This window comes from Herpailurus yagouaroundi, unplaced genomic scaffold, assembly GCF_014898765.1.
Source record: "Herpailurus yagouaroundi ecotype Mexico unplaced genomic scaffold, PumYag 162, whole genome shotgun sequence".
NCBI lineage: Eukaryota > Metazoa > Chordata > Mammalia > Carnivora > Felidae > Herpailurus > Herpailurus yagouaroundi.
The window spans coordinates 898,906-926,685 of record NW_024412403.1 but is presented as its reverse complement, the minus strand read 5'-3'; the positions used below and the strand labels follow the sequence as shown (position 1 = coordinate 926,685).

At 56.3% G+C, this 27,780-nt stretch overlaps 1 protein-coding gene across 15 annotated transcripts in view; it reads left to right on the top strand.

Annotated features, from left to right (window-relative positions):
* The window catches only part of PCBP3 (poly(rC) binding protein 3), a 268,457-nt gene that overhangs the window by 226,755 nt on the left and 13,922 nt on the right, over window positions 1–27,780 (top strand). For 9 of the 15 annotated variants that reach the window (XM_040483713.1, XM_040483721.1, XM_040483712.1 and 6 more), the window contains 8 exons: window positions 11,748–11,902; window positions 13,070–13,093; window positions 13,910–13,942; window positions 14,269–14,385; window positions 15,296–15,427; window positions 16,269–16,397; window positions 19,586–19,729; window positions 23,259–23,300. In XM_040483713.1, the coding sequence (XP_040339647.1) occupies window positions 11,748–11,902; window positions 13,070–13,093; window positions 13,910–13,942; window positions 14,269–14,385; window positions 15,296–15,427; window positions 16,269–16,397; window positions 19,586–19,729; window positions 23,259–23,300 (776 nt within the window). Of the gene's footprint in view, window positions 1–11,747; window positions 11,903–13,069; window positions 13,094–13,909; window positions 13,943–14,268; window positions 14,386–15,295; window positions 15,428–16,268; window positions 16,398–19,585; window positions 19,730–23,258; window positions 23,301–27,780 lie in introns of those variants that run through there. The other 6 variants (XM_040483723.1, XM_040483719.1, XM_040483722.1 and 3 more) reach the window with 2 other exon arrangements.

Sequence of the window (27,780 nt, the reverse complement as noted above, 5' to 3'; positions counted from 1 at the left end):
ATTTTTTTTAATAAATAAATAAAACTATTGGTAGAATTCTGCAGTGAAACCATCTGGGCCTGGAGATTTCTTTTTGGAGTTGTAAAACTATGAATTCAATTTCATAATACTAATGTAGGGCTATGCAAATTGTCTATTTCATATGGAATGATTTGGGGTAGTTTGTCTTTTTCCAGAAAGAGGTCAGTTTGTCTAAGTCAATTTATGTGTGTCGAGTTGTTCTTAGTATCCCTTATCCCTCTGATGTCTACCAGGCTCTTTGTGATAGCTGCTGTTTCATTCTTTGTATTATTTTGTCTAACTTTTTTCTTCTTTGTCACTCTTTGTATAAGTCTGTCAATTTCATTGATCTTTTCAAAGAATCAGCTCTTGATTTCATTGATTTTCTTTAATTTTTCTGTTTATAATTTCAGTGATTTCTTTCTTCCCTCCTTCTGTTTGCTTGTATCTACTTTGTTCTTCTTTCTCTAGAGTCTTAAAATTAGAGCTTAGATTATTGATTTGAGCTTTTTTTTCTCTTTTCCAATGTATGTATTTTGTGCCACAAGCTTTCTTGTAGGCACTGCTTCCGTTGTGTCCCACGATTTTTGGTGTGATTATTTTTATTTTCATTCAGGTCAATGTATTTTTTTTTTATGATCCTTGAGATTTCCTCTTTTTTCCCAAGGAGTATTTGGATGTGCGTTGTTTTAGTTCCCAGGTACTTCAAGATTTTCCTGCTATCTTTCTGTTACTGATTTCTAGTTTGAGTCAGTTGTGATCAGAGCACACACTAAATGATTTTAATTATTTTCAACTTGTTGAGGTTTGTTTTATGGTGAACAAACTGTTTATAGTGAACAAATACCGTGTTAGTATATTTTCTGTGGGTGCTTGAAAAGAACGTGTATTCTTCTGTTGTCAGAGACGGTGTTCTATAAATGTTGACTAGGTCCTACCGATTGATGGTGCTGTGAGTTCTTCTCTATCCCTGCTGGTTTTATGCCTGGTTCTTTCCATTGTTGAGATAGAGTAGTGAAATCTTCAGCTCTAATTGTGGATATGTATATTTTTCCTTTTTGTTCTATCAGTTTTTGTTTCGTATATTTTACAGCTCTGGTATTTGATTTTTACACATTTAGGGTTGCTATTGCTTCCTCGTGGATTGATCCTTTTATCATTTTATAATGTCCCTGTCTCTGATAATTTTTGATGCTTTGAAGTCTATTTTTGATTGAAGTGTAGTTTAGATATAATATCTTATTAGGTTCAGGTGTACATAATCGTTTTAATACTTAATTTGATGAATAGGTTTACATTTTTTTGGATTTAAGATTTCTGTATGTTACAAAATTATCCACATGATTAGTCACCATGCCATTTTTACAATGTTACTGACCATACTCCCTATGCTATACTTTACATCCCCTTGGCTTATCTATTTTATAACTGGAAGAGTGTACCTCTTAATCTCCTTCCCTTAGTTTGGTTCCCCCCCTCCAGCCCTCCCCTCTCTGGTAACTGACAATTTGTTTCCTGTATGTATGAATTTATTTCTTCATTATTTTGTTTGTTTGTCTTGTTTTTTAGATTCCACATATACATGAAGTCATACAGTATTTGTTTTTCTCTGACTATTTCACTTAACGTAATACTCTCAGGGTCCATCCATATTGTCACAAATGACTAGATTTCATTCTTTCGTATTGCTGAGTAATATCCCACGGTGTACGTATACCGCATCTTTTTCATCCGTGTATCCATCAGTGGACGCTCGGCTTCCTTCCGTGTCTTGACTATTGTAAATAATGCTGCAATAAGCCTGGGGGCGCATATATCTCTTTGAATGGCTGTTCTTATTTTCTTCAGATACTCAGAAGTGGAATTATTGGATCACATGGTATTTCTACTTTTAATTTTTGGAGGAAGCTTCGTACCGTTTTCCACAGTGGCTGCACCAATTACGTTCCCACCAACAGTGCACGGGTTCCCTTTTCTTCACATCCTTGCCAACCCTTCTTATTATCTGCTATTAATATAACCGCCCCTGCTTTCTTTTGATTAATGGTTACATGACACAACTTTTTCCATGATTTTTTATTTCAATCTACTTATATTGCCCTGTTTGAAGTGAGTTTCTTATAGGCAGCATATGACTGAGTCGCATTTCTTAATCTACTCTGCCATTGTCTGTTTTTAATTGGTGTATTTAGACTATATTTCGTATAATTTGGGGGATGTTAGGGCTTAAACTTGCCATTTTATTTATTTTTTTTAAATGTTTATTTACTTTTGAGACAGAGCAAGATAGTGCAGGGGAGGGGCAGAGAGAGAGAACATAGGATCTGAAGCAAGTTCTGCGCTGGCAGCAGAGAGCCCAGTGTAAGGATTGAACTCATGAACCAGGAGCTCATAACCTGAGCCAAAGTCAGATGCTCGACCAAATGAGCCACCCAGGTGCCCCTGCCGTTTTATATTTTGTTTTCTGGTTTTTTCTGTCTGTGTTTTGTTTGTTTTCTTATTTCCTGCCTTCCTGTGGGTTTCTGAATTTCTTTTTTAATTCCATCTTGGTTTATTGATAGTGTTTTTGAGTATACCTCTTTGTGTAGCCTTTTACAGGTTGCTCCAGATACTACATTATATCTGCAACTTATGGCAGATAAGGCACCCCAGTTCTCTTTTTTTCAAGTCTATTTTCACTCTATTATTCAGATGAAAATTATTCTCACAGTTCACTGGTTCTTTCCTTGGACCCCTTCATTCCTTTACTGTATTTTTCAGTACTGTCATTTCTATTTAGTTCTTTATATCTTCTTTTTTTTTTTTTTTTTTTTTTTGGTGAGAATTTTGTTTCTCTGCTGAGACTTTATATTTTTTTCATTTGATTAAAAATATTCTTAATTGCTTTTTGAAGCATTTTTATCATGACTGCTTTGGAATTTTGTCAGACAGTTCTAACATCTGTCATCTCAGTGTTGGTGTCTGCTGATCATCTTTCATTTAGCTTGAGATCTCTCTGGTTCTTGGTGTGAAACCTAGATATTTTGGATATTATGTCACGAACCTGACTATTACTCAAACCTCCTGTTTCCCCTGGTTGCCTTCGACACTACTCCGGCAAGGAAACGGAAGGGTGCTGCCTCATTACTTACAGGAGGGCGTGGGGGTGCAGGCGCCCCTCTGTTGGTACCTGGAGATTGAGGAGCCTCCCATTACTTGTGGTGGGTGAGAGTCGTAGCTCCCCACTGGGCCTCCGCTGACACCTCCTTGGCCAGGGCACCACGGGGTAGAGCGGCCTGTTACTGCCTGGCGGGGATGAGGTCCCTGCTCCCCTGCCCCTCTGCTGACACCCAGTATGGTATTAGAGAGCATCGTTCCGGCCTGGTGAGGCCCCCCACTCAGCCTCTGCTGGCATTGGTAGGGCTGCTGGAGCGGAGTCATTATTGTCTCAAGTATTCATTCTTGCTGGGCTGTCTTTTCTGGTCCTTTTGCTGGAGGCAGTGGGCTTTGTTGATGCTTTTTTTTGGACTGTGTCCATTGGTGTTTCCAGGTTGCTGGTCTCCTCCCCCAAGTCTGAGGTCAAGATGCAAAGAGAAAGCCGGAAATTCAGCACCATGTCACTCTGTGGCCCGCCGGTGTGCTGCTGTCTCTTTCTCTCAACTTTTCGGGATCTTCCTGTGTTCGCTCTATACGTAATATCCAGAGTTTTCGTTGTCATTAGGGGAAGGTGCTGTGCTCCGTCTTCCCGGAGGCAAGATGCCTTGCCACCCCTCTTTAAGGCATTTCTGTCAAGAGCACGGATGCTGGGGCCGGCTGTGTGGGCCCCGCCTGTCAACATGCCCCAGGCAAGTCCTTTACCTCATAGAGTGTCAGAAGTAGAGGCATCAGCAGGTGCCAACCAGCAAGGACAGGTCCAGCCAGAGGACAGAGGAGGGCTCCAGGGGCCAGCAGGCCAGAGCTCCCCCCGTGGGGGTGCCATCCCAACGGCCCGGCTCTCGTGCTGTGCACACGCAGCGTGTCCGTGCAGAGGACAGTGGGCGGGCTGTGTGGCTGGGGAGCAGGCCTCCAGGGAAGGGCCCTCAGCGAGCATTCCCGGGCACCTTCCCTGTTGCTGATGCTCGCTCAGCGTCAGCACCCCGTGTACTGTCGGCATCTGCCGGCCTCCTGAGTACAGACCGCGGCTGACTTCCTAAAGCCGTCCTGGATTTAAAGGGAAATGTTAATGACTGCATCGCATGCGGACAGAATCTATACACGGATGACTGTCACGTGTGCACATCGGGTGACCCTGGCACGTTTGCTTCCTGCGTGTCCCCACCTGGGTCCGCTCCATCTTTGCAGACAAAGTGAGTGCTGCCAGGGAAGCTGTGAGGGGCTGCGGGCCGCGGAGCACGAGCCCCTGGGCTGCCCGGGCCTCAGCACAGATACCAACACCTTCTGCTTTGTGTTCCCCTTGACTAGAGAGAAGTCATCACGTGACACAGAGCCCGGGGTCGGTTTAGCAATTGTGAGGACTTTCCTGTTCACCTCCCTCCTCGTGCCTCCCCTGCCAAGACGCGCTCCAGCCATGCAGGTGGGGAGCTGGGAGTCTGGCTTCCCGGGAGCCCCACTCAGGGGGCCCCTCTGGCTGCAGACTGGCCCGCACGGGAGCCGAGGAGCAGAAAGTCCTTAGCGTGGGCCGACCCAGCAGTCCCCACAGGCAGCGTGGCAGCGTGGGGACTCAACCTGCTCCCCCAGTGTCGCATCAGCCCCTCCCCTGACCTCCCGGCACCCCTAGCCCCACCCCTGCAGCAGCGCCCACGGACCTGGTGCTGTTCGCTGGCCTCACGACTGCCAGCAAGCAGCCCGGTCACGGCCGCCCCCTCTCCCACGGTGCAGGTGGTGCTACTTCACGGCCACAGATACGTGCTGTGGGAGTGCTCCTGGGCCTGATGAGGGAAGAGCCATTCAGTGCCCGCAGGGCTCGCCCGGACACAGAGCACGACAGTATCACGACCCTCGGCCTCGTCCCCAGATTCTCCCCGGCCTGGCACTGAAGGGCGAGCACCTTTGAAGAGCGGGGTGCCCTTACGACAGATGCCGCACACGAAGGCTGCTGAGTGAGTGAGGCCAGCTCCAACCAGGGGGCCCACTTACCCTGGAGGCGCTCCACACGGAGCGGCGGGTCCCGTGCAGAGTCCGGGCCACGTGACCCGGCATCTCAGCCCCCGGCCCGCGATCCACGCCGGGCTGCCGGAGTCCGGGACTCCGGGAGCGGTCTGTCCCTGCCTGGAGGCAGGAGACACGAGCTGTGTGTGTCTGGAGCCTTCGCGGGGGCCTCGCCTCCAGGCTTTCCCCACGGGAGCGAATGGAGCACGCCGTGGCCTCCCATCGCCAGTTCTTGCTCCTGCAGCCCAGCCTCACCCGCAGCTTCCTTTAATGTGGGTTCCAGGATTCCCGCCAGCAGCGTCCCCAGACCGGCCGCACAAAGCAGTTTGGGATGGATTTCTGTCTCCCGTGCGCTTGGAAGCCGGGGAGTTTCAGATCCGGACTGTCGATTACAGATCAAACCGTTTCTGCCCTCGCACCCCGGCCGTGTGCCCACACACGGGACGGAGAGAGCGGCGGAGCTGGAAGAGGTGGCTCGGTCTACGGGCTCCCGTGAGGCAGCTCTCCCGTGTCCCTGGTTCCCGGCTGGCTGGCCGTGCAGCCCCAGGAGACCAGGTCCGACCGAGGCCCGCAGAGCACCTGTCCGCTGAGCCGCGGAGAAAGAGCTCTCGTCACAGCCAGCGGTGGTCTGTGCTCCCCCCGCTCGGTGTTCCCCTCCCTGACCTAGACTCGGCGGTGACAGTTGTACACCTGCAGGACGTGGACATTGAAGCCATTATCAAAACTAAACCGCATGTTCAAGAAGCAAAGGGTCAAGTGCGTTAAATGGGGACGTGGAAGACACGACAAAGGACGCAGGTTGAGTTTCTGGGGTGAAAAGTCCAGGATCTGAGATGGAAAGTGCCCTGGGTGGGTTTAGCCACAGAGTGGGAGCTGCAGAGCAGAAGATGAGTAAACTCCCGGACAGAAGTAGAACCTGTCCACGTGAGACACAGACAGAGGGCAGGAGGAAGTGAACAGAGCATCGGTGAGCTTGGCTCAACTTCAAGCGGCCAACAGACATGCGTTTGGGGGCCCTGGAAGTGGGGGAGAGGCAGGGCCAGGAGTGTGAACGAGCAACGGAGACCACCAGAAGGCACGTGGCGAGTGAACCGTTCAAAGCCAGCGATTACGAGAAGCCCCTAAGTGTGCTGTGGAAGAGGGCATGTGACAGAGGGAGAAAGGAAGAGGGAGCGGTGGGCTTCTCCCCGCCAGCAGCCTAGGCAGGGCGTTGGGCCCGGAGAGAGCGCCACGGCCCCAGGGCTCTGGGCGGGTGAGACTCCTTCACGCCGAGTGACAGTGACGCATGCCATCCACACCTACGGAAACAGACTCAACATGACCACCAGCACGCTCGCGCTACAAAAATTATTAAGAATTATTAAGGGAAATGCTTCACGTAGAAGAAAAATGGTAGCAGCTAGAAATCTGAGTCTACACCAAGGGATGGGCATCACATGGGTAAGTATGAAGTTGTTCTTTTCTTATCCTCTAAATCCCTCTTTTTAATGTTTTTTATTTTGAGAGGAGGGAGAATCCCAAGCAGGCTCCATGTTACGAGCACGGAGCCCAACACAGAAGTCGATCCCACGAACCGTGAGATCATGACCTGAGCTGAAATCAAGCATCAGAGGCTTAACGGACTGAGTCCCCCAGGCATCTGCCTCTAAGTTCTTTTAGAAGATAATTGAGTGTTTACATGAGAAATTGTAATGTTGGTTTATAACCTAGGAGAACCAAAGTATGCCACAGCGACGGTGCAGAGGACAAGAGGGGAGACAGAGGCACAGTTACCAACCCACGTGAGGTCTTTACACACCACTAAGTGGCAGTTGGACTGCACTGTGATGAATTAAACATGAGCAGTGTCAGCCCCAAAACAACCGCTAAGGTAACGAAACAGAGAGTTGTAACTAAGAAGTGAACAAAGGAGGTAAAAGTGGAATCATGAAACGTATGCGATTCATTCCAAAGATGGCAGAGGAAAAAAACAATAGAAATGGGGAAACAGGGGCGACTGGGTCGCTCAGTCAGTTAAGCACCTGACTCTTGATTTCGGCTTAGGTCGTGATCTCACCGTTCATGAGTTCAAGCCCCGCACAGGGCTCTGTGCTGACAGTGTGGAGCCTACTTGGGATTCTCTCTCTCTCTGCCTCTCTCCCACTTGCACTCTCCCTCTCAAAATAAATAAATAAATTTAATAAAAAAAAGAAGTGGGGGAACAGAGAACAGACGGTAAAAATAGAAAACAAATGGTAGAATGATGGCTTCAAACTCGACCACCTCAACAGTCACTGTCAATGGTCAAAACACCCCTAGTTAAAAAGCAGAGATTGTCGAATAAGATAAGAAGGCAAGGTTCAACTGCCTGCAAGAAACTCACTTTAAATGTAAAGACACAAATAGGTTAAAAATAAAAGATGGAAGGAGATACGCCATGCTACACCAATCAGAAGAAAGCTGGGTCACTACACTAATAACAGACAAAATTTCAGAGCTGAGAACATGGCCGGACATAAAGAAATGTCTCACAATGACAAAGGAGTCTGTCAGTCCATCCACCGAAGGCCACGGCACTAGACCGTGCAATGCTGATGACAGAGCTTGGGGTGCAGGAAGGAGGCGCGTCCCCGGCGCCCCCAGGACGGGACAGGACCACGGAGGACTGGCGGTGCTACCCCGGGCTTCGAGAACGCTCCCCCCAACACAAGAGTGCACGTTTACCAGGACAGACCATGGTCGGTCCATAAGCAGGTCTTAGTACACAGAAAGGATCTCAGGTGTCATAGGTGTGTTTTCTAACCATAACAGGTTTAACTAGAGATCAACAAGAGAAAGATATTCTAGAATATCTCCAAGTATTTGAAAATTCAGTAACATACTTCACAATTTCCCATGAATCAAAAAAGAAATAAGAAGAAATTTGAAAGTATTTTGAAATGAGTGAAAAAAGCACGAATATCAAAATCGGTGGGATGCTGCTAAAGCCACATGCAGAGAGAAATTTTATAGAACTAGACACCTATATTAGGTAAGAACTAAGGTTTTAAACTGATGGCATCAGGCTTTTCCCTAAGAAACTAGCAAAGATGAATTCATTAACTCTGCATCCGTGTGTTGGGATTTGTTAATGAATGCGACGAGGGCCAGAGAGGGGAGATACTGAACCCCCAGGTTTGGGCCTGTAGCTGGAATGCAGGAGCGCAGAGACAAACAGACGGATGACTGGGAAGGCTGGCTGGGTCAGACGTGCCATGGTGGCTCACGTCGGCTGTGCCTGGCTGTGGGGGTCAGGCGTGGGCTGTTTCAGCCAAGGCACATCTGCGGACGGTGTCAGCACAGGCAACCCGACCGGCTTCCTCCGGCCGGTTCAGCCGGGAAAGAAGGGGAGGGTCCTTCCTCGGCCCTCGGCCCTGCAGGGGACCGTGCCTGTGTCTCCTCTCCCTCCCACTAGGTGGATTACAAATATACTAAGTTCCCAGCATGCACAGAACACAAGGTGGGGTCCTTGCTGGCACAAGAGATCTGCCTTCTGGAACGCCACGTGTGGGGACGAGTGAGTCACACAAAGAGATTTTTTTCTGGCAGATTTCCCGTCAATTTGGTTTCGGGTGAGTGTGACCTGAGCGCTGCTGTGCACTCAGGGGCAGCCCACAGTACTGCCCCTGGACTCTGCTGCAGGGGTGGCCCCTGAGATGAGCGTAGGCCCGGGCACTCTGGGGGGCCGCCCCTGATGAACTGGTGTCCCAGGGCCCGGCAGGATGGCCAGAGGATGGCCCCCCATCTGCCAGAAGTCATGACCCTGGGGGATCCGCCAGCGCAGGTCCCTCGGCCGCTGACACAGGGTGGGTTCTTCAGGGTCAAGGGCACTGAGTCGCAGTTGACTTTAACTACCACCGGGGGCTGCTCCTCGTCCCCAGCAGTCTGCAGAGGGCACTGCTGCTCACTGTCGGCCACATGACAGAGGAAGGCACTGGCCTCTGCAGCAGCTCACTGGCCCGTGTGACTGATGGCAGTCGACAGCCTGGAGCCTGAAGGCCCGCTGGCCCTCGCTGACCCACTTTCTCCACTGCGGGCTGGAAACATTTGCGTAATGGAGGCCGTGGGGCCCCGCTGTCCCCCCGACACGGGAGATGTTTCTAATTACAAAGGAGGCCGTGCGTCCCCGCCTGGCCAGCACACGATCTGCCCAGTTGGTGCTGGTGCCTCAGCTCGCTGCAGGGAGGCTGTGCAGGAGGGGCACCGTGTATTTTCGGTGCCCCTGGGATCATCTGAGCCGGGTCGTCTCCTCTCCTGTCTGGGCTCTTTCCTCCGTGGCGCCCCCAGCCAGACCTGCCAACGCACCCACACGCACCGCGCCGTCCAACAGAGCTGTGCCCTGGCGCTAGTGTCCTCTGCCATGCTCTCCCGTGCGTAGCCACCAGCCACGCGGGGCCATCTCTTCAACACGTAGCGTGTGACTCGTGGGCTTCTTGTTTCAGGGGTGAATAGCCACAAGCAGTAGTGGCTTCCACGTTGGACAGTGGAGATAGACTTCTTAAAACCTGTCTTCGCTACGCCCTACGCCTTCGTGTCAGAATCCATGTTGCTCAAAAGCATCGTTTTATCATCCATAATTAGGACTGATGGTTAGAGTTGTTGAAGTTACCTGTGGATACATCTGCACGGGTAGAATAGCACACTGTTTGTGAGTGTGGAAATGTGTCAGTGGCTGTCGTATGGACACATCGATTGCACGCATCACCCAGAGAGTGAGAATGTGCGGTTTCTGTGCTTTATTTTTGTATTTTCCTTGTAGCATATTTTTCAGCGGAAATGTTTTGATGAGGAAAAAAATATTTTTGTACCCCCCAAAACCTAGAAGGTTAAAGGGAAGTCTTGCTTTCTTAACTTGTGGTCTCTCATGTGTGTGGACGGAGCCTCACGTCCTTATGGCTTACATCGGAGGGCTGGTGTCCAGACGCCCGGGCGGGGGGCACACGCAGGACTTCTGTTCCTGAGGGCCTCAGACCTAGCGTGGGGCTGTGTGTGGGGAGTGCTGGCCGAGTTCACCCGGAGTTCCCCGGCCTCGTCCTTCACGGCCCAGCCAGCCCCGCCTACTCCCAGGTGGGCACTCGGGCAGGTGTATGTGGGACACTCTCTATTCTGCGGGGTCTACCCGGTGCCCCTCTTGGGAGCCCCTGGGCCCCAGGTCATCCAGAACCTCCCCCTGCCAGACCTCTTTCCCTCTGCCCTCCAGGTGGCATCCTCATGCCAGACACTAGGGCCACTGCCCCCTCCTATGGGGGCTGCTCGTGCCCCGTGTCCTGTCCTGCCCTCATTCTCGCTCCTCCCTGACACCTGTGGGACCCCAGTGCCCGGCGACTTCCCCACACCCTGTGACATCCCCACAGCCTGCACCCCGAGACCCCCTGTGTGCAGGCAGGCAGGCGGCTCTCCGGCTTCCGTGTGCTGCCCTGACTGGTGGCCCCCCCAGGAAGGCCACCCAAACGGCCCACCTCTAGGACCCCTGCTGCCTGCAGAGCATCAGGTCCGGTGAGCCCACAGAGCCTCCAGCGCCCGGCCTGGTTCCGGTTCTGCAGGCCTCTCCGTCTGTCCTGAGACCCTTCCCGGTCCTGCCCCCGCCCCTGGCTGTGCCCCTCTCCTGGCCCGCCTGACCCGCATTTCTCATCCTCACTGGCACCCGTCTCTGAGACCACCCGGTACGCTATGGTCCAGCCTGGAGGAGAACCTGGGCCCTCCCTGAGAAGGACTACGGCAGGACAGTCTGGTCACTCTTCCCACGGGCCCTGCAGGCCTACTGTCATCATGAGTGCCTGTAAATCATAAAGTGAAGCCTTAATTATATCGGGGGGATGAAGCGCTGGACCCATTGTCTGCAGAAATTAGATGTAGAATAGTGATACCTAAAGCATCTTCTGGAAAGACTTTATGATAATATAATGCCAAAGCATCAGCCATTCAGTAGCTTAGTTAATAGACTCTAGATCCACTTTAGAGACGGGGATTACCAAGGAACCTTGACTCTAAGCACACAGGAAACACCAATACCTGTAATGTCCTGGCTTTTTAAGGGCGAGGGGAGTCACAGCCAGAGGGCGGGGCTTCTGGCACGGATGTGATGGGGTTTGCACAGAACTAACATAACAGCAGAACAGAACGGACACTGCAGACCCACGCGAGGATCCCAGGGCTCACTTGACCCCTTTTCCTCTCCAGGGGAGAGGGCTGTTACTGTTTCCCTCGGTGCAGAGGCGGAAGCTGAGGCCAGAGGGCTTGCGTGACCTGCCGGGGGTCACACATGAGTCAGCGGCGGGGCCTGGGTCAGTCCCTGCCAGGTTTCCCCGCCAACCTGTGTCCCCCACTGCCGTGTGCCCCAAGCCCCAGCAGGTCAGGCAGGGTGGGTCCCAGGACCGCACCTTCTGGCTGACTGGGCCGCCCTCCCGGAGCCTTTGCCCCCCCGTGAGCATTGGTGTGTCACCAGAGCAGGAGCGAGGGCGGCACCCTCCCTCGACCTGTCCCACCACCCACCCGTACCCCCTCGCCCCTCCAGAGACCAAAGGCCCTTGTAGGCCAGGACACCCCGAACTGTGGTGGCCACTGACGGTGTTCTCGGCAGCAGCCGTGCCTTCTCTTTCCAGGTGACACCATCTGGGCCCCATCTGTCCTTCCTCACGGCGCCCTCGGCACCTTGAGCCACTACCCCCAGCCGCATTTTGGGAGAAAGATGGAGTCGAAGGTCTCAGAAGGCGGCCTGAACGTGACCCTGACAATCCGTCTGCTGATGCATGGGAAGGTACAGAGCCCAAGGCCACTGCGTCCCACCAGCTGGGAGGCAGGGGAGGGTGTGCCCTGGGCAACCTTAGGTTTACAAAGCAGTGACAGCCCGCTCCAAAGCATGTTTCTCCTGGAGACCCTTGAGGGTACTTGTGACCTGATGTCCTGTCACTGGACACCTGAGTGTGTGTTCCCTACAAACAAGGGCACAGTGTCCCATCCACGTCAGGACGCCAACACTGATGCATCCCAGCCGCCCGACCTCGGGCCCCGTTCGGGCCACCCGTCGCCCCAGCCCTGCCCTTCACAACAGGACGCGTGGGGGGTCAGGGTATTCAGGCCTCCACATCCCGGACACGCCTCCTCTTCAGCCTGGGGGAATCTCCTTCCATCCTTCCTCAGGGAGGCTTTCCTGATGTTTCCTCACCATTGGCGGCAAAGTCACAGGAGCTCTCGCATCAGGGGCCTGACACTGGTCCTTTGGTCCTTCCCCACAGTGGGCCCCCACTGTTGTCAGACTCCAGCACATTCATTCATCCGCTCATTCATTCCTGTCTCCGTGGACTCAGTTTGCTGCTTTATTCAGATTATTCCCATTGTGTCATTACTCATGTTGATGCCCGTATTGACCCTGACTCGGTCACTGGGAGCCTCCCCAAGCTGGCCCCTGTATCCTCCTGACTCCCTCGCACTTTGCCTGCCTCGGTCCTGGAACCAGCCATTTCTCCAGGGAACCCTGACTCTTATAAGTGGGGGGTGGTGTTAGAAGCCCGGGTCGGGTCACATAGAGTACTCATCCTTTCTTAAAACGTGAAAAGGCAAGTGGCAGTGCTTAATTATCTGTACATCACAAAATTGGGGAAGATTTTGTGTTTTATCTGTTTCTTTCCTGGTTTCTTAAGGCCCTAAGAGCATAGAAATGCCTCCTGACTTAATTGTATGGAGCCAGCCGCTGGCTTCTGCTTGTCCATGTGTCTGTCAGAGGCAAGGCCTGGGTCTAACCAAGGTCAGACGGGCACCCGGGAGCCCCCAGACCCAGGGCCTCACACAGGCGGCCCGACTGCGCTCCTTCCTGACAGTCCTGACACCCTGTCCTCGCTCCAACACGGACGGGTCTCGGTGTCCATCACGGGCCTTTCCCGCAGCTGCTCTATGACATCAACTTTGTGTGGTTCTTTTCCTGTAGGAAGTTGGAAGCATCATCGGGAAGGTAACTACTGAGCGAGCTCTGCCTGTGCTGCGGTCCCTGAGAGGAGGTGCCAGGGCCCCGGGCCTGTGCTGGGCGACGTGCCACGTGGTGGTGTGTGCCCCGCCCTGAGGATTCCAGTGGAATCCTGAGTCCCCGTGAGGCCGGTCCAGGGCCTCCCGTGCGATTCTCTGAAAGCCCAGCAGGCGACGTCCCCGGGCCCCGTCCTGGCCAGGCCCCGGCCAGTCACCATAGCAGCCCGCCCTGCTGCCCTGCGGCCTGTCCTTCTTCCCGGGCGTGAGGGCCCAGTGAGCACGATTCACTGGCATTCTCCAGAGCGGTCTCCCCTCTGGCCAGTGGGTGGTGGTCTCTCTGGAATCTCCCTTCCAAAATAAAAGACACGTGCCTCGGGGAAAGCAAGAGTGGATTTGGAAGCCTCAAGCATGTGGGAGAGGCTGGGGTGAGGCACCGCCTCCCGTGGTCGGCCTGTGACCGTCTCCAGGCCCCCTGGCGTCCAGGTCCAGGTCTTTCCACGAGAGCCTCGGGGCACCTGCCCTGGCCTGGCCCTGCTTTGCCTGTGACGAAGATGAGGGCTGTGAAGACCTCTGCGGGGCAGGAGCCCAGCCGGCGCCCCGGCCCCCCTCCCCGAAGGGCCCCTCGCAGGGCTGTGGCGGGGGCTTCAGGGAGCCACAGCGTCAGGCTCTAGCCCCACCGTGAGGGCTGCTGCTCGCTGGTGCACGAGGCAGGCATCCGCGCCCCGCGTACTGCCACGCCAGAGCCTCTCGCCCACGGTGGAACCTCGGAGCGACGCCTTGACTGTTTTCTGAATCTTTATTCCAGAAAGGAGAGACAGTGAAAAAGATGCGTGAAGAGGTGAGCTGGCTGGCACTCGGTGGCGTCCCATCTGCGGGCGGGGGGGGGAGGAGCGAGGCCAGCAGTCCTGTCCCGCGGAAGCCCCGGCCAGGCCACCCCTGGCGGGTCAGAGGCCCCTTCCCTCCGCCGTGTGTGCCCCCGCGTCAGGGCTTCTGTGCCCAGGGGCGGCAGGGGGCACGGTGGCCGACCCCGCTCTGAAGGATGGCCCCGGACGGCCTCCCCGTTTAGTGTGGAGGTTTGCACATGGCTGTCAGAAGGCCTGGAAGCCCCAGCCAGGTTCCACCCGTGGCTCTAACCCCGTCCGGGCTGTGCTCACCTCCTTCCAGAGTGGCGCGAGGATCAACATCTCTGAGGGAAACTGCCCGGAAAGAATTGTGACCATCACAGGCCCCACCGACGCCATCTTCAAGGCCTTTGCCATGATCGCCTACAAGTTTGAGGAGGTGAGATGTGTCCCTAGAGACCCCGCGGCGGGGGGCAAGGCACAACCCTTCGCCCCGTCACCTCCTCACCGCCCGGGGGCTCCCGTGGCCGCAGGCCACCTGGTGACAGGCCAGCCGTCACGCTCCGTGTCCGTGAGCCCGGCCCTGAGCGAGAGCCCCAGCCGTGCCCTGCGGCTGCTGCCCTGGCGTGTGCGCTTGGCCATGGGGACCCGTGGACTCTCCCGTGGACGCGTATAAACACGCATACACTTGCGTGTCTGTGGCACGTCTATGCGCCCTGTCAGTGAGTTCGATCAAGGTTTTCATGTGTTTCCAATATTGTTCAACTTGCCAAAAGTTATTCAGAGATGCATTCGGTATTTTTATTCAGAAGGTGTTCAAGCCAGGGAGTTAAGTTTTTCTGTCCAAAATGCGCCTCCCTGCCTGTCCAAGGCCCTTCGTGCCCTGCCCAGCCTTGAGGACAAAGCAGGGCCTGAGTCCGGGTGTCACCTGGATCTGCGTCGCGCCCCGTCCACGGCAGCGCCACGGCAGCCACGACCTGCGTGTCTGCGAGTGATTGGCACGTGTGGGTCCCCTTCTGCAGACCCAGCTGTCCTCTCCTTGCTTGTCCTCCTGAGCCTGACTGGCCTTCAAGCCTCTGCGGTCCACCAGTCCGTCCACTGTGTCCTTCCTCTGGACGCTCAGCCGTTTGCCACAGTGTGTGTGCCAGGCGCCTCCGTCTGGGGACACTTGAGTCCCCACACTTGTCCTCTCGCTGCCCCCGCCGCCCCAGTGCCCCTGGGGGCAGGAACCCTGCCCCGCCAGCCTCTGGAGCACATTCAGGTGCTTTCTCACCGAGCCTGGCCTTTGCACTCACTGGCGTGTATGCGGCATGCTGTGTAGGCCCACACGTGTCTTTCTCCCTCCCCAGGATATCATTAACTCTATGAGCAACAGCCCTGCCACCAGCAAGCCCCCGGTGACGCTGAGGCTGGTGGTCCCCGCCAGCCAGTGTGGGTCCCTGATCGGCAAAGGTGGCTCCAAGATCAAGGAGATCAGGGAGGTAACAGAACCTTCTCCGGCTGCTGGTGCCCGCTGCTGGGAGGGTAGAGCCCACCCCCCCTCCCCTGGAGGCCCAGCACTGCGAACCCTGCCAGCATGGAGCTTACGGTAGGGGAGGGCCATCCAAAGAGCAGAGGGTGGGACGTGGGACCCCCTAGAACGTGCACAAAGGTGTCGCGCAGAGGCGCTGGGCGCCTGTGAGGGGGGCTGTGCACCCCAACCGGGGACAGGCAGGGCCCTCCTGCCACCCGGTCATGCGGCTCTAGGCCACAGAGGCCGTGGTCTCTGCCCCCAGGCAGGTGCGTCCAGGGACTGGCCGGCCTGAGCTGTCCCAGCAGGGAGGGAGCCGGTGTGAGGGGTGGACTTTATGCTCACATGTTGCCGTGTTCAGAGAAAGCCTAACTCCTTCCGTCTCCCTTAAGGAGGGTGGCCACCCTGTCGTGATTCCGTCAAGGAGAGAGAGCTAAAGAGTTTAGGCTTTCCTAGTGTCCGTCATTCTCTGTGACCTGAAACTCCGCAGGGGAGATAAAATTCCATGTATTTAAAAAAAGGGACTCCATTTCTGTCTCCGTCTCTACAAATGCCACTTGCAGGTTAAAATGCCTCTTGTCCAGCGTCGCTGTCCCTGTGCCAGGCCACGCTGGGCAGTGGTGGGCTGAAGGCGACCGGCCCCGCCCCATGGGCGCCCAGGGAATGGGCAGAGGGCTGGGGTGCCAGGCGGGCATGAAGGGGCACCGTTGGGGGGGGGTGTCCGTGCACCGCACCCTCAGCACGCCCTCTCGAGCTCCCAGGAGTGCTGCCCTGGCTCAGGCCGTGTCCCCTCCAATGTCTCATTTCTGCAGTCCACAGGTGCCCAGGTCCAGGTGGCCGGGGACATGCTGCCCAACTCCACGGAGCGGGCAGTGACCATCTCGGGGACCCCCGACGCCATCATCCAGTGCGTCAAGCAGATCTGTGTGGTCATGCTGGAGGTACAGTCTGGGCATCCAGGGACCACCGCCAGCCTGCCCCGCGAGCCACACCTGCCGTGGCTTCTTCGTGTCGGCTGCGGCACGTGGCTGGGGCCGTGCAGGGGCCGGGGGCCGGGGGTCGGGAGCGTGACCGGAGTGAGAGCCGTGCTGGGGGTGCGGGTGCCGGGGGAGGGACAGCTGCCGGCCGCCCGCCGCCCGCCCCCTTTGGCATGTCCCTCCTCGTGGCTGGGGAGCCGGGGAAAGGGACGTGTGAGGAGACGCTTGCATCACCGGTCGTCGGTCTGTGGCGTGAGGGGCATCCAGTACAAGGGCGGCCGTAAGCACGGCCCACGGACGAGGGGGAGGCCCGTGCTCATCACACCCGCAGGCGTCAGGGTCCCACCAAGGCACAGAGGAGGAAAAGCACGCTGAAACGCCCAGTTGTAAGAGACAGACAGGAAGTAAACAAAATGGTTAAAACCAAAGGAGAAGCAAAGAAGACAGCTGAGCGAGACAAAATCCTCTCGACATTTGGGGGAGAAACCCCTGAGATTTAAATGTCAACCTCTGCCCCAAATGCAGCAGGGCTCCCTGAGGCCGCCAGCAGTTGCTGGTCTCGAAGCTGAAGTGAAGTGTGTCTGCGTCACGCGACAGCCCCCGACAGGCGTTGCGGGCTCGAGGGCCATGAGGGAGGGCGAACACCAGGCGCCCACAGCAGTGGACTCCCAGCCTCTGTGCCCTCGCCCCTCTTGTCCTCGGCTCGGCGTTCGGATCCACCCCCAAGTCTCTAAAAAATTTGCATGGTTTCTATTTTCCTGAAGTACGATATTTTGTGAAGTTGAAAATATTTTTCTAAATATTGGTGTCCTGACGGTCCCCAGCCACTGGCCATGGTGACAGTCGGTGCCGTTCTGGGTTCCCTTCCATCCCCTGCTGCTGGGACCCGGGAGGCGCCACGTGGACAGACGGAGCGGGCCGGGTGCTGCCTGCACCGGCGGATGCCCGAGGCGGCGAGGAAGCACGCGCGTCTTGAGCTGCGGTGGCCCGTCAGAGTTCTGAGTCGGTCAGAGTGCTAAGTCCGAGTGCTGAGCCACACGAACGGCTCCGGGAGGGACATGGCCTCCCACGTTCAATAACAAGGATTGGACTAAAACTCTCGGCCTCCTCAGGACTCCTCCCAGGTGGCATGGCCCACACCGTGTTCACGGTCAGGTGCAGCCCTGCAGAAGCAGGCTAGACCCCTTTGGCTGCGGGTGCTGACACCCCAGGGCTGTGGTTAGAACCGCCCGGTCTTCCCGGGGGGGGGGGGGCCGGGGCCGACGTGAGACTCGACCAGGAAGCGCACGTGGCAAACGTGACCCGCAAATGCGCTGAGGTGGGGCCTCGCCCTTACCGGCCCGGAGCTCTCAGGGGTCGGGGGAACCGCCGTGCTTAGGGAAGTTGGGCCCATTTTTAAGTGAAAATGAGCTGGACGAACAGAGCAAAGGTTAGCGGACTTTCAGACTCTGTTCGGGGGGCCCCGCACCCTTCAAGTGGCCACTGAGAGGCCTGCCCTCTGGTGCGGGTGAGTCAGCGGGGCCCTGTGGAAAGCACAGGGGTCGCCGCAAAGCCCACCCGTCAGTGCCTGCCGCACCCCGGGGGAGCCCCAAGGGCTGTGCTCAGAAGCCCTCTGTCCTATCCGAGGACATCGGCATGCCCGGGAACCACAAGCTCACAGTGTTGGGATGGCGGGCGCTGCCGTTGGTGGGGTGCCCAGCTCAGGGACAGGGCACGGCCAGACAGAGGTCTCTGCTGGCACCGTGAGAACGCCACTCCCTCGAGCTCCATTTAATCATGATTCTGCCGCGATGAAGCGAGTCTTACCTGAGGCTGCAGTGAATCCCAGCTGCACAGAGACGTTTCTGGAGGCGTTCGGTCATACCTGCAGAAACACTGAAGACTGGCCGACCCCAGGAGCCCATCATCACCCCAGACATGAGTCAGCTCACAGGCCCCACAGCAGCCCTTCCTGCTTTATTTACAGCGAGGCTGCGGTGTTCCCGAGGTCACACAGCTCGGCCAAGGCCATACAGATTTCCCAAGGTCATACAGAGTGGCCAAGGGTACAGAGCATCATGTCAAGGTCAAACCTTGTGCTCAAGGTCACACAGTGTGCCCACGGTCACACAGCGTGGCTTGGACTACAGAGTTGAAGCTGTCATCCCCTCTACTAAGCCTGTGCCCACATGACTTTGTGTCTCAGGTCGGGGCACTGTGAGGTCACACCCGGTAGCCCAGGGTGTGGGCTGGGCCTGAGTGGGCCCTGGTCTCGAGAACTCCCAGCAGGGACACTGCCCTGGCCCCCACCCTCTGCCTCTGGCAAGCGGTGTTGCTGACCTGACCTGGGCCCTGTGGCCTCTGCTCCCAGGGAAGACGGCCACCTGGCCAGACAAGGGAGGACCTTGGTTGCCTCTGACCAAGGAATTGGGTTGAATTTATCAACCCAACTGGCAGACTTCTGGTACTTGAGAATGTCATCCACCCCAAGGTAAAAAGCCTGTACTTTTGGACACAGAATAATCAAAGGAAATTCTAGCAAAGCTCATCAAGACTGTAACATACTTCATTTGGACTCTAAGTTTTTTTTTTTTAAAGTTGCTCCCTTTTGTTAATAGTGAAATTGGATGTTTCTGACTGTCCCGTGATGATGCCTACTGAGCATCATGACCCTGGCCAAGCAAAGCCTTTGGGGCTCTGAGCAGGACCCCCCCCATGGCGGAGCTGCCCACAAAGGCCAGCTTCATCCTGAGCATGAGAGAGAGGGACAGATTTTCCCAGAGGACAACACCCAGGCTGACACAAGTGGCCCACAGGCAGCCACCTGGCCATCTGTGCAGGCTGTGGGGGCCCCCAGGGCAGACTGGGGCTTGGTTTCCATTCTTACTTGTCAGGGAGTAGCATCCCACACCGCCGTGGAGCCCACCACACCCTGCGGGCGGATGGCGCCCGTGCTGGGGTGTATTTAGGGCAGTAGTTATGTGGAAGAGGGGGCCCTCCGGAGGGTCCCCATCAGGCAGCCCTCCCGCCGCGGGGTATCCCCTACCCTCTGGCACTGCCGGGGAGGGCGGGCGGTGCAGCGGGGTGGGCTCGGGAAGGAGGCCTCCCCGTGATCAGATCCTGACGCGAAGCTGCTCTAATGCTCTCTCTCCCTCTCCTGTCCCTTTTCCTAGTCCCCACCGAAAGGTGCCACCATTCCCTACCGCCCAAAGCCCGCCTCCACCCCTGTCATTTTTGCAGGTGGTCAGGTAAGAGCCGACCCGCTCGCGGCCTCCACTGCCAACCTCAGCCTTTTACTGCAGCCCCCGCCGCTGCCCGTTAGTGCACTCAGGTTTTCTCCCTTCTCACGTGCACGTCTCCCACCCCACCCACGCTGGGCGCAGAGCTCTCCCGGCCTGCCGCCGGGCACGGGGCGAGCTGGGCAGTGTGGGGCAGACAGAAAAGGCCAAGGCAGACGTCCCGCAGAGCCTGGACCCCGGAAGCGTCTTCTCCCTGGCCCGGCACAGAAGGACCCTGGTCCTGCCTAGGCAACATTGGCCCAAATCTACTTCGTCGAGTGTCTAAGGGGCTTAGCGGAAGGGCCGGAAGCGTTACAGTGACCCTGTGGCTCGAGGTTGAGACAACTGGAGCTGTGGGAACAGGGTCCCGTCTCCCCCAAAATGCACACCCCCAACCCCCCACAGAGGAGTCTCTAGGAGCACGCAGGGGAAGGGAAAGGTGACTTCCGGCTCACAGCGATGGCCCTCGCACTCCGCCCCGCCCCGCACCGGCCGGGCCGGGACACCTGCTCTGCACATCTGTTGCTGGGGCAGGAGCCGCCGACCTCCTTCCTCCCCCTTCGGCAAGGGGCCCGGGAGGCCAGCAGCTGCAGAGGTTAACATCTGAGGCCAGCAGCTCATCAGCAGGGCCCAGAGAGAGCTGAGGAGAGGGGCTGTGCCCGCCTCCTGCCATCGGGCACCTGTGCCACCCACCTCGGGGTCACGACCATAGGTAGAGGACCTTGGGAGGTGCCCGGCCAGAGTGCCTGGAGGAGCTCTGCGTCCAGTTGGCGGTGACGTGTGTCTTTGTTCAAGGGAGAGTGAAGACTGAGCATTCCCAGAGGCAACCCAGGTCAGGGGAGAATGGCCATGACTTTGTCGTTAACAAAGGGGCAAATGAAAATTTTCTCCACATTTTAAAGGAATCTTATCAGATCCTCCAGATTGACTCCCACGTTAGGTGTTTCCAAGAGCAGCATGTGGGCTGCTTCCCACCGGGAGAGACCCAGTGGCTCCCACAGGGCTGTGTGGTTCAGGGAAGGCCACTGTCCACTGTGCCTGGCTTCTGCACGCGGCCACTGCGGGCCCTTCTCCCAGCTACCACAGCCCTCAAGTCACCCAGTGGCCCTGCCTTTTGTCTGGAGCCTTCACATCCCTGCACCCTCCCACTGCAGCCCCGGGACCTGGGCTCGCCCCCATTTTACAGGTCAGAAAGCAAGGCCAGAGGTAGTCACGGGGGCACACAGACACAGGGGGCCTTGTTCAGAACACGATGTCCTTTGCCCTGAAGTCCTAGTAAGCTAGCAGGTTAGATACATGTGTGGCCTTGACCCTGACATGTGAACAGACCCACGATGCCACCATGTGGTAAAGTGCGGTCTGTCTTCAAAAGGGAAGCACAGTAACACCCAGGAGAGCCGGGGAAGCCGTGTGGGCCAAGGCCAGCGTAGCCCCAGCCAAGGAAGGCCGTCCCGGTCATCTCCTCTTAGGGCAGCGAGGTCACCAGCATCGTGGGCGCTTGTCCCGAGGCTGTCCCCAGGCTACAGGCACCTGTGCCCCCCAAGACAGGTCTGGCCAGTGGCTCTTCGTGGTTGTGTGGAGACCGATGAGCCACAGCACAAACAGAAATGGGGTGTGAATGAGATTTAGCAGCAAGGGGGCCCTTCAGAACCCAGACCCCACCTGCCGCAGGACCTAGGCCTGACTCCCCTCTGGAGACACCCCTCACTGTGGATCTCCCACCTGCACTGGCTCTCACCGAGCACTGGTACCCGAGGGCCAGCAGGTACCCCACCAGGGAGCGCCAGCCTGCATTTCAAAAAATGTTTTTAATGTTTCTGTATTTTTGAGAGAGAGCAAGCGGGGGAAGGCCAGAGAGAGAGAGGGAGAGGGAGACAGAGGATCTGACTTCGGCTCCGTGCTGACAGCAGGGACCCCAATGCAGGGCTCAAGCTCACAAACTGTGAGATCACGACCTGAGCCGAAGTCAGACACTTAACTGACTGAGCCACCAGGCGCCCCAGCCCAGCCAGCCCAGTGTTTCAAGCAGGTCGCAGATGACGAAGGTTTCGTCCGGAGAACCTTTGTCTGTCTTCCCAGCTGTACCTTCCCTCTGTCCATGGTAAACTGCTCCCACAGTTCAAATAAAACCGAGAACGCGACCACCTAAGTGAGTAAAAACGTGTGGGTTAAAGAACTGCCCTGTCCGGAGGTGTGTGCAGTTCCACTGGGGCGACCGGGGCCGTAGGACGGTGTGCGTCCCAGGCCTGTGACGCGTGGTGACGCGCCGGAGCGTGTGCCTGCTGGCACCTCCATGAAACCTAAAGACAAGCCACGGAGCTTGTGCACAGAAGTCCAGAGGGGGAAGGGCGGCCCCACTGCCTTCCCCTCGGACACTTGCAGCGTCTGATAAGATTCCTTTACTTCCCCGTGGGACGCCTGGATGGCCCCCGCCTCCAGTGGGCCCCGCCCGGTGCCTGGTGGCCTTTACCTCCCCGCTTGGGTTGTTTATGAGGAAAACCGTCAGACGCCACCCTCGGTGCAAAGTCCACAGAAGGGACGCTTGGACTGGCCTGTGGTCTCCCTCTCGGTGCACGTGTGCAGACACAGGTGGGCATCGCGTGCCCGCTTGCGATGTGGCACGGGCACCCCACGTGGCCAGGTGCCGGAAGGCACGTCCCTCCCCACCTGTGCCACCCGTGCCCGGGGCCTCGACCGCGGCTGCCCAGAGCTGGTGTGGCACGTCCCACATCACAGCACATGAGGCCTGACAGCAAGTCCTTGGTCTTTGCTCTCCCTTGACACCTTGTGGATCGTTTGTTTTTGGCCGTGAGTTTCTGGGAGCGTCTCAGCCGGTGGACTGTTGAGGTGGGTGGGGGCGGGCAGGGGGGAGAGGCGCCAGGCCCAAGCCCGCTGTGGCCACCCCGAGTCACCGTCTTGAAGGTGAAGCCTCAGGGACCACGCTGGTCCCGGAGAACAAGTGTTCGGCCCGCTGAGGCTGCAGGTCAAGACCATCCATCTTGTGACTGATTTGGGCACGTTTCTTACTTAATCTGCTTTTGCAAAATTGGTTTTGAGTCACCTTTTAAAGGTCCTTTGGTTTGGTTTTCTTGGGACAAGTACTTTGCAAAAGTGTTCACTCTGAAAGCTGATGAAAATTGCCAAAGGCTAATAATGAATCTGTAACAGTCAGATCACTTGCGGGGGGTTTCTATTAAGAACCCCCTCCGGGGGAGTGGGGAGCCTTCCCAGCTGCGCCCCTTCCCGCCCTCCCTGCCGGCCCCACCAGTCTGCACTCCTGCGGCTCTCCAGGAGGTGGGGCGCGGCTCGCCTGGCCCACGTGTCCCGCTGTCGCGCCGGTGAGGCTTGGCCCCGCGACACCCCCAGTCTGCACCTCCCCGCGCCCTGAAGGACTCGCCTTTTGTCCTAAGCTGGCGGCGGAAGGGGGGGATGCGCTCTCTCCAGAGGGCCTCGGGCCCGTTCCCACGAAGCCCCACCCCTGAGAAAGCCCGTGTCCCCCGGGGAGGGCCGCCGGCGGGCACAAGCGTGGCCGCCGCTTCGCGAGCTGACCGTGTCTCTCTCTTTCTAGGCCTACACGATCCAGGGACAGTACGCCATCCCCCACCCAGATGTGAGTCTCCACTCTGCCTCCCTGGCCTTCTCTTCTCATTACCGTTACCCACCTGCATGCTGCTGTACTTGCTACTAATATTAATATTACGCAATAATATTAATACCGTTCTCTCAATGTTCCCGACCTCTGTCGTATCCACATGACCTTGAATAACCTTTAACCTCTTAGCACTAATTCTACTTGTGTGGAGGACTTGGCCTGATGTCAAATTGTTCTGGTTGTTGCTGCGCTCTGGGGCTTTCCTCTGCACACAGGGCCTTAGGCGGTGGCCGCAAGGCTGCTCTGCCGTGGCACCTGCCCCATCGGGTGCCCTGCAGCCACCTGAGGAGTTAGGTGACGTGCTATCAGACAGGTGCTCCAAGAGATGCTGGGAAGGATGTTTGAACGTCCGGTAAAGCCACACTGTCCCCTGTGGGGCCCGAGTTGAAACAGCAGCCCCTACACCCTGAGTACAAAAGCCAACAGACGTGGCCTTGGTTTTCTTTCTAGGGCTGAAGCCCCTTGCTCCGCCATCGGGGCCCGCTCAGACGTCCCTGCGTGTGTTCCAGTCTGAGCGTGGTATCCGAGTGGAGAACGGGCACATCCAAAGACGCACTGTCAGTGGCCCGGGGGCTGAGGGGCCAGTGTGCAGCAGGAACAGGGCAGCAGCTGTGACCCAAGGCCGTCTCTCCACAGGGATCCGGACGCTCGGGCAAGGAGGTCCTCACTAGTTGATCCGGAAGGGAGGGTTGGGGCAGGAAGGCGGGGGGACCGGGCCAGGGGAAGAAGGTGGAGGTGTGCTCGGCCTCCGTGCTGCTTTCTGCAGCGGCAGCCAACCTGAAGCTGGTTTTGAGAAGCCGTTTTCTTCTCTAAACCATTTCGAGACCTGCCGAGCTTCGCGGCCTCTCCAAGAAAGCGTTTTCCTGCATGTTCTCTGGGACCCGGGCCTCACGTGGGAGGCGCTGCCAGGTTGATGGGTGCTAGAGTCTCCTGCCAACCCCTACACGGTCCAGCTGGGCGCGCAGGACGTCAGTGAGATGTGCAGGCAGATCACTCCCGTGCCCCGCCTGCCCGCTGGAGCCCACAGACCCCTCAGGGCCATGGCCACCTCCATCTCCCCTTTGAGGATATGTGTCAAAGCCTGGCCTCCGCTAGTGACCTCCACACCCCGTTCCGTGTTATCGGGGATGCTCTTCATTCTCCTGTGAGTTGCTTAGAGATCCCAGGAGTGGGGGAGGTGGTGAAGGTGTGAACCTACTCAGCCTTCTCGAAAGAACCACCGGCAGCTTTAAAAGTTAAACGTCTTTTACCCCAAGGAGGTTGCCAGCAGTGCCCACGAAAATGACAGAGCGCTGGAGGTCGGTTCGTAGGAGCCCCCGAGACAGGCAGGGGCAGGCCCCGTGGCTCAGAGGCCTTTCCGGTTCCAGGCGGGTGACGCCCTGTCCCTCATCGTCTCAGCCGACTGCCAACTGTGACGGGGGTGCAGATGTTAGAGCCTGGGAGAAGGGCTGGCCCGTCCCCAGCGCAGGAGTGCGCACGGAGCGTAGGCACACGAGGGGGTGGGCTCCACCGCTCCTCTCAGAGGGCCCCGAGTGGGGTGGTGGCAAATCAGAACAGAGGCCAAGTGGGTCACGGGCCTAATTCCTTGGGTGGCACAATCTTCATTTAACGGGGGGCCGCTGGTCTTGCTCCTCTAGAAGTGCGGGTGCGTGTGCAAGAGCAGACTGGGAAACCCGGCTCGTGGGCTTTTCTCAAACTCAGGAGCTCAGGAAACAGTGGTCTAGCCCCTCACGAAGGGCGGTCGACCCCAGAGAACAGCTCTGAGGCCTGAGATTTCCTGCAGCCCTAGGCATGGCCTCTGAGCTCACGGAGAAGAGTTTCTGGCCTCAGGTTCCCACAGTCGTGGGCGCACACCTGTCTCAGGCTGAGGAACTTCTGTTTGGCTGATTGATTTTTGTATCAACTCGTCGTTATGTCCCTCCATGTGATTTTCTCACTATCTCTTGAAAGCGGGTAGTTTCGCAGGCATTTTTGTCAGATTGTTTAAGCTGACTTATAACTCAGGGTTGCGTAATTGCTTCATTGCCTTTGGTACGTCTCATGAGCTGGCGCTCTGTGCGGGACCCTCCCCTGTGTAGACCGGACAGGGTGGGGGACGCACGGCTGCCAGGACTCTGTAGCGAGAGCTCTGAGAAGTGCGCTTTGCGCGCTGGTGACACTGAACGCCAGACGATCATGTTGATGCTCCATCCGAAACAAAAATAAACCAGCCGCCTGGGGACATGGGTGATGGTGGCCAGGAAAGGGAACTTTTAACTAAGCTTAGTATTCAGTAGGGACTTTAAAGGCCTCGTTTCTTAGAACCCAAATACAATAGTGATGGGAAATCCTACTTTATTTTAAAATATAACTGAGTGCACAGGTTGAATGTTTGAGCCACGGTGGCTGACACACACACATTTTAACAGCCTGGTAACTTATCTGAATCAGGCCCAGACTGTAAGGAAACCTGTTTCTTAGAGCTGAGTGTTTCTTCATCTAGAACTAAACTGTACGTACTTCTTACATCCCCTGCTTTGCCCTCCCTGGAGAATCGCCAGGACCCACCTTGCCAGTTTTGCGGTGGCACCTGCCACTCGCCTGTTTTGCCCGAATCCCCCCGGACTCGCCCAGGAGAGGCACCGGGCACCGGGTATGGGAGGATGTCCCCGGCCCCAGGCTCACCTCCAGAACTCTGGGGGCGGCTCCCCTCACCTCCACAGAGCCTCCGCGGGGCCACGTGGCTTCAGACATGGGGGTTGGGGGGCAGCAGGGACTCAGACGTGGGAGCCACCCAGTCCTCCCGCCCACCCAGTAACCTGTGTCTCTTCACTTCCGCGGTGTGATCAGCCAGCGGCAGGCCAACCCCTGCGTGTGACTCCTCTCTGCTGGTCTTCAGACTTTCCGAGTGACTCCCTCACGTGACGTGCCCCTCGTTCAAGGGGCCAAAAGCAAGCAGAAAGTAAGCCAGGCGTTCCAAGTGACAACAAAGGGTTCGCCACCTCTGCCTGCTCGCCTGCACCTGGCTCCGACTGCAGGGCGGCTCTCAGGACGGCCACCCGGTCTCAAGCACGAGGAAGTGGTCGTTTGGAAAGCTCGTCGACAGAATAAAGAGCCATGGCTTCCAGCAGCGGCGCCCAGTAACCGGGGGTCACAGGAAGCGTGTTCTTTAGGAGACAGTGACACGGAGTCATAACAGAGGGAGGAGGCGTCAGCGGGAGGGTGCACGTCAGGTCCTGCTGTCCACTCACAATTTGTTGTGGGTGCGGGGACTCCCCCGGTGACCGCCGTGCGGTGGCACCTTGTACTGGGCACAGTGGAGACTGGCCAGCACTCCGACGCCAGCCGGCTTCTGGGCCTCACGTCCGTCCTGCTCCTCCCAGGACCCTGCAGCTCAGGCTGGTGGGGAGGTGCCCGCGCCCCACCCACTGCCAGGGCACCTCCTATCCCTGCCCCTAGGCCGGCTTGCCGGAGATCTTCTCTGCCTCCCTGCCCCCTCAGAGGCCGAATCTGCATTTCCATCACACAGGGTGATGACGATTCTATGAGATGAGCACTGAGAATTTGCCAGAATTAACAAAAGAAACCAGTCCTCACGTTCAGGAATCCCAACAAATCCCAAACAACGTAAATAAAAAGAAATCCATCTCGGATCTGTCAGAGTAAAATTGCATGACATCAAGACCAAAAGTGAATCTCCAAAGTAGTCAGAACAGGAATGTCACAGAGAGCGAGAGAGGAAGGAGGGGACGTCTCGTCAGCAACTCTGGAGGCCAGAAGGTGGTGGTGTGATAAGAAAAAGTAATTGTCAACCCAAGTTTCTATCTTAAGAGGACCTTCCAAGGACCCAAATCCAAGCATTTTCGGACAAATAGCTGTGACCAACAGGCTTGTGATGGATGCCTTCCGGAGAAGGACAGAGATTGTGGAGGCGAGGCCAGAGATGTAGGAACCGGGCTTATTTCATTAACATAAGCACGGGCCAGTGAAATACCAATGATTTTAAACTACACAAAAATGTATACATTTGGGCAAAGGAAAGCAAAAATTGTCTGTAAAGTCAACATCAAAATTGTCTAATTTGTGGGATTAACAAAACAGAACAAGTAGACAAAAACAGACCTACGATTCAGATGGACCCCGGGGGAATGAGAAGTTTCTGTAGCTTACCGTGTCATCCCAGAAGAGGCAAAGAGTTTAGACTTTAAACGTATGTATTAAAATGTGAAAGTGACCACTGACAGAAAAGAGTTTAATTCTGTAACTTCTGTAAAGGTATAGAGGGAGAATGCATGGCAGAAGTTAACCAGTACAAAAGGAGAAAAGGATGAAAAACAGGAAAGAAGCCTGAGAAGATCAGGGCAATTACAAGTGCAAAATAAAACGGCAGAAATTATACGTACGTGTAATTGTGATCAAAGTAAAAGTGTTCCAGTCAAAAAATAAGGTTCTCGGACTT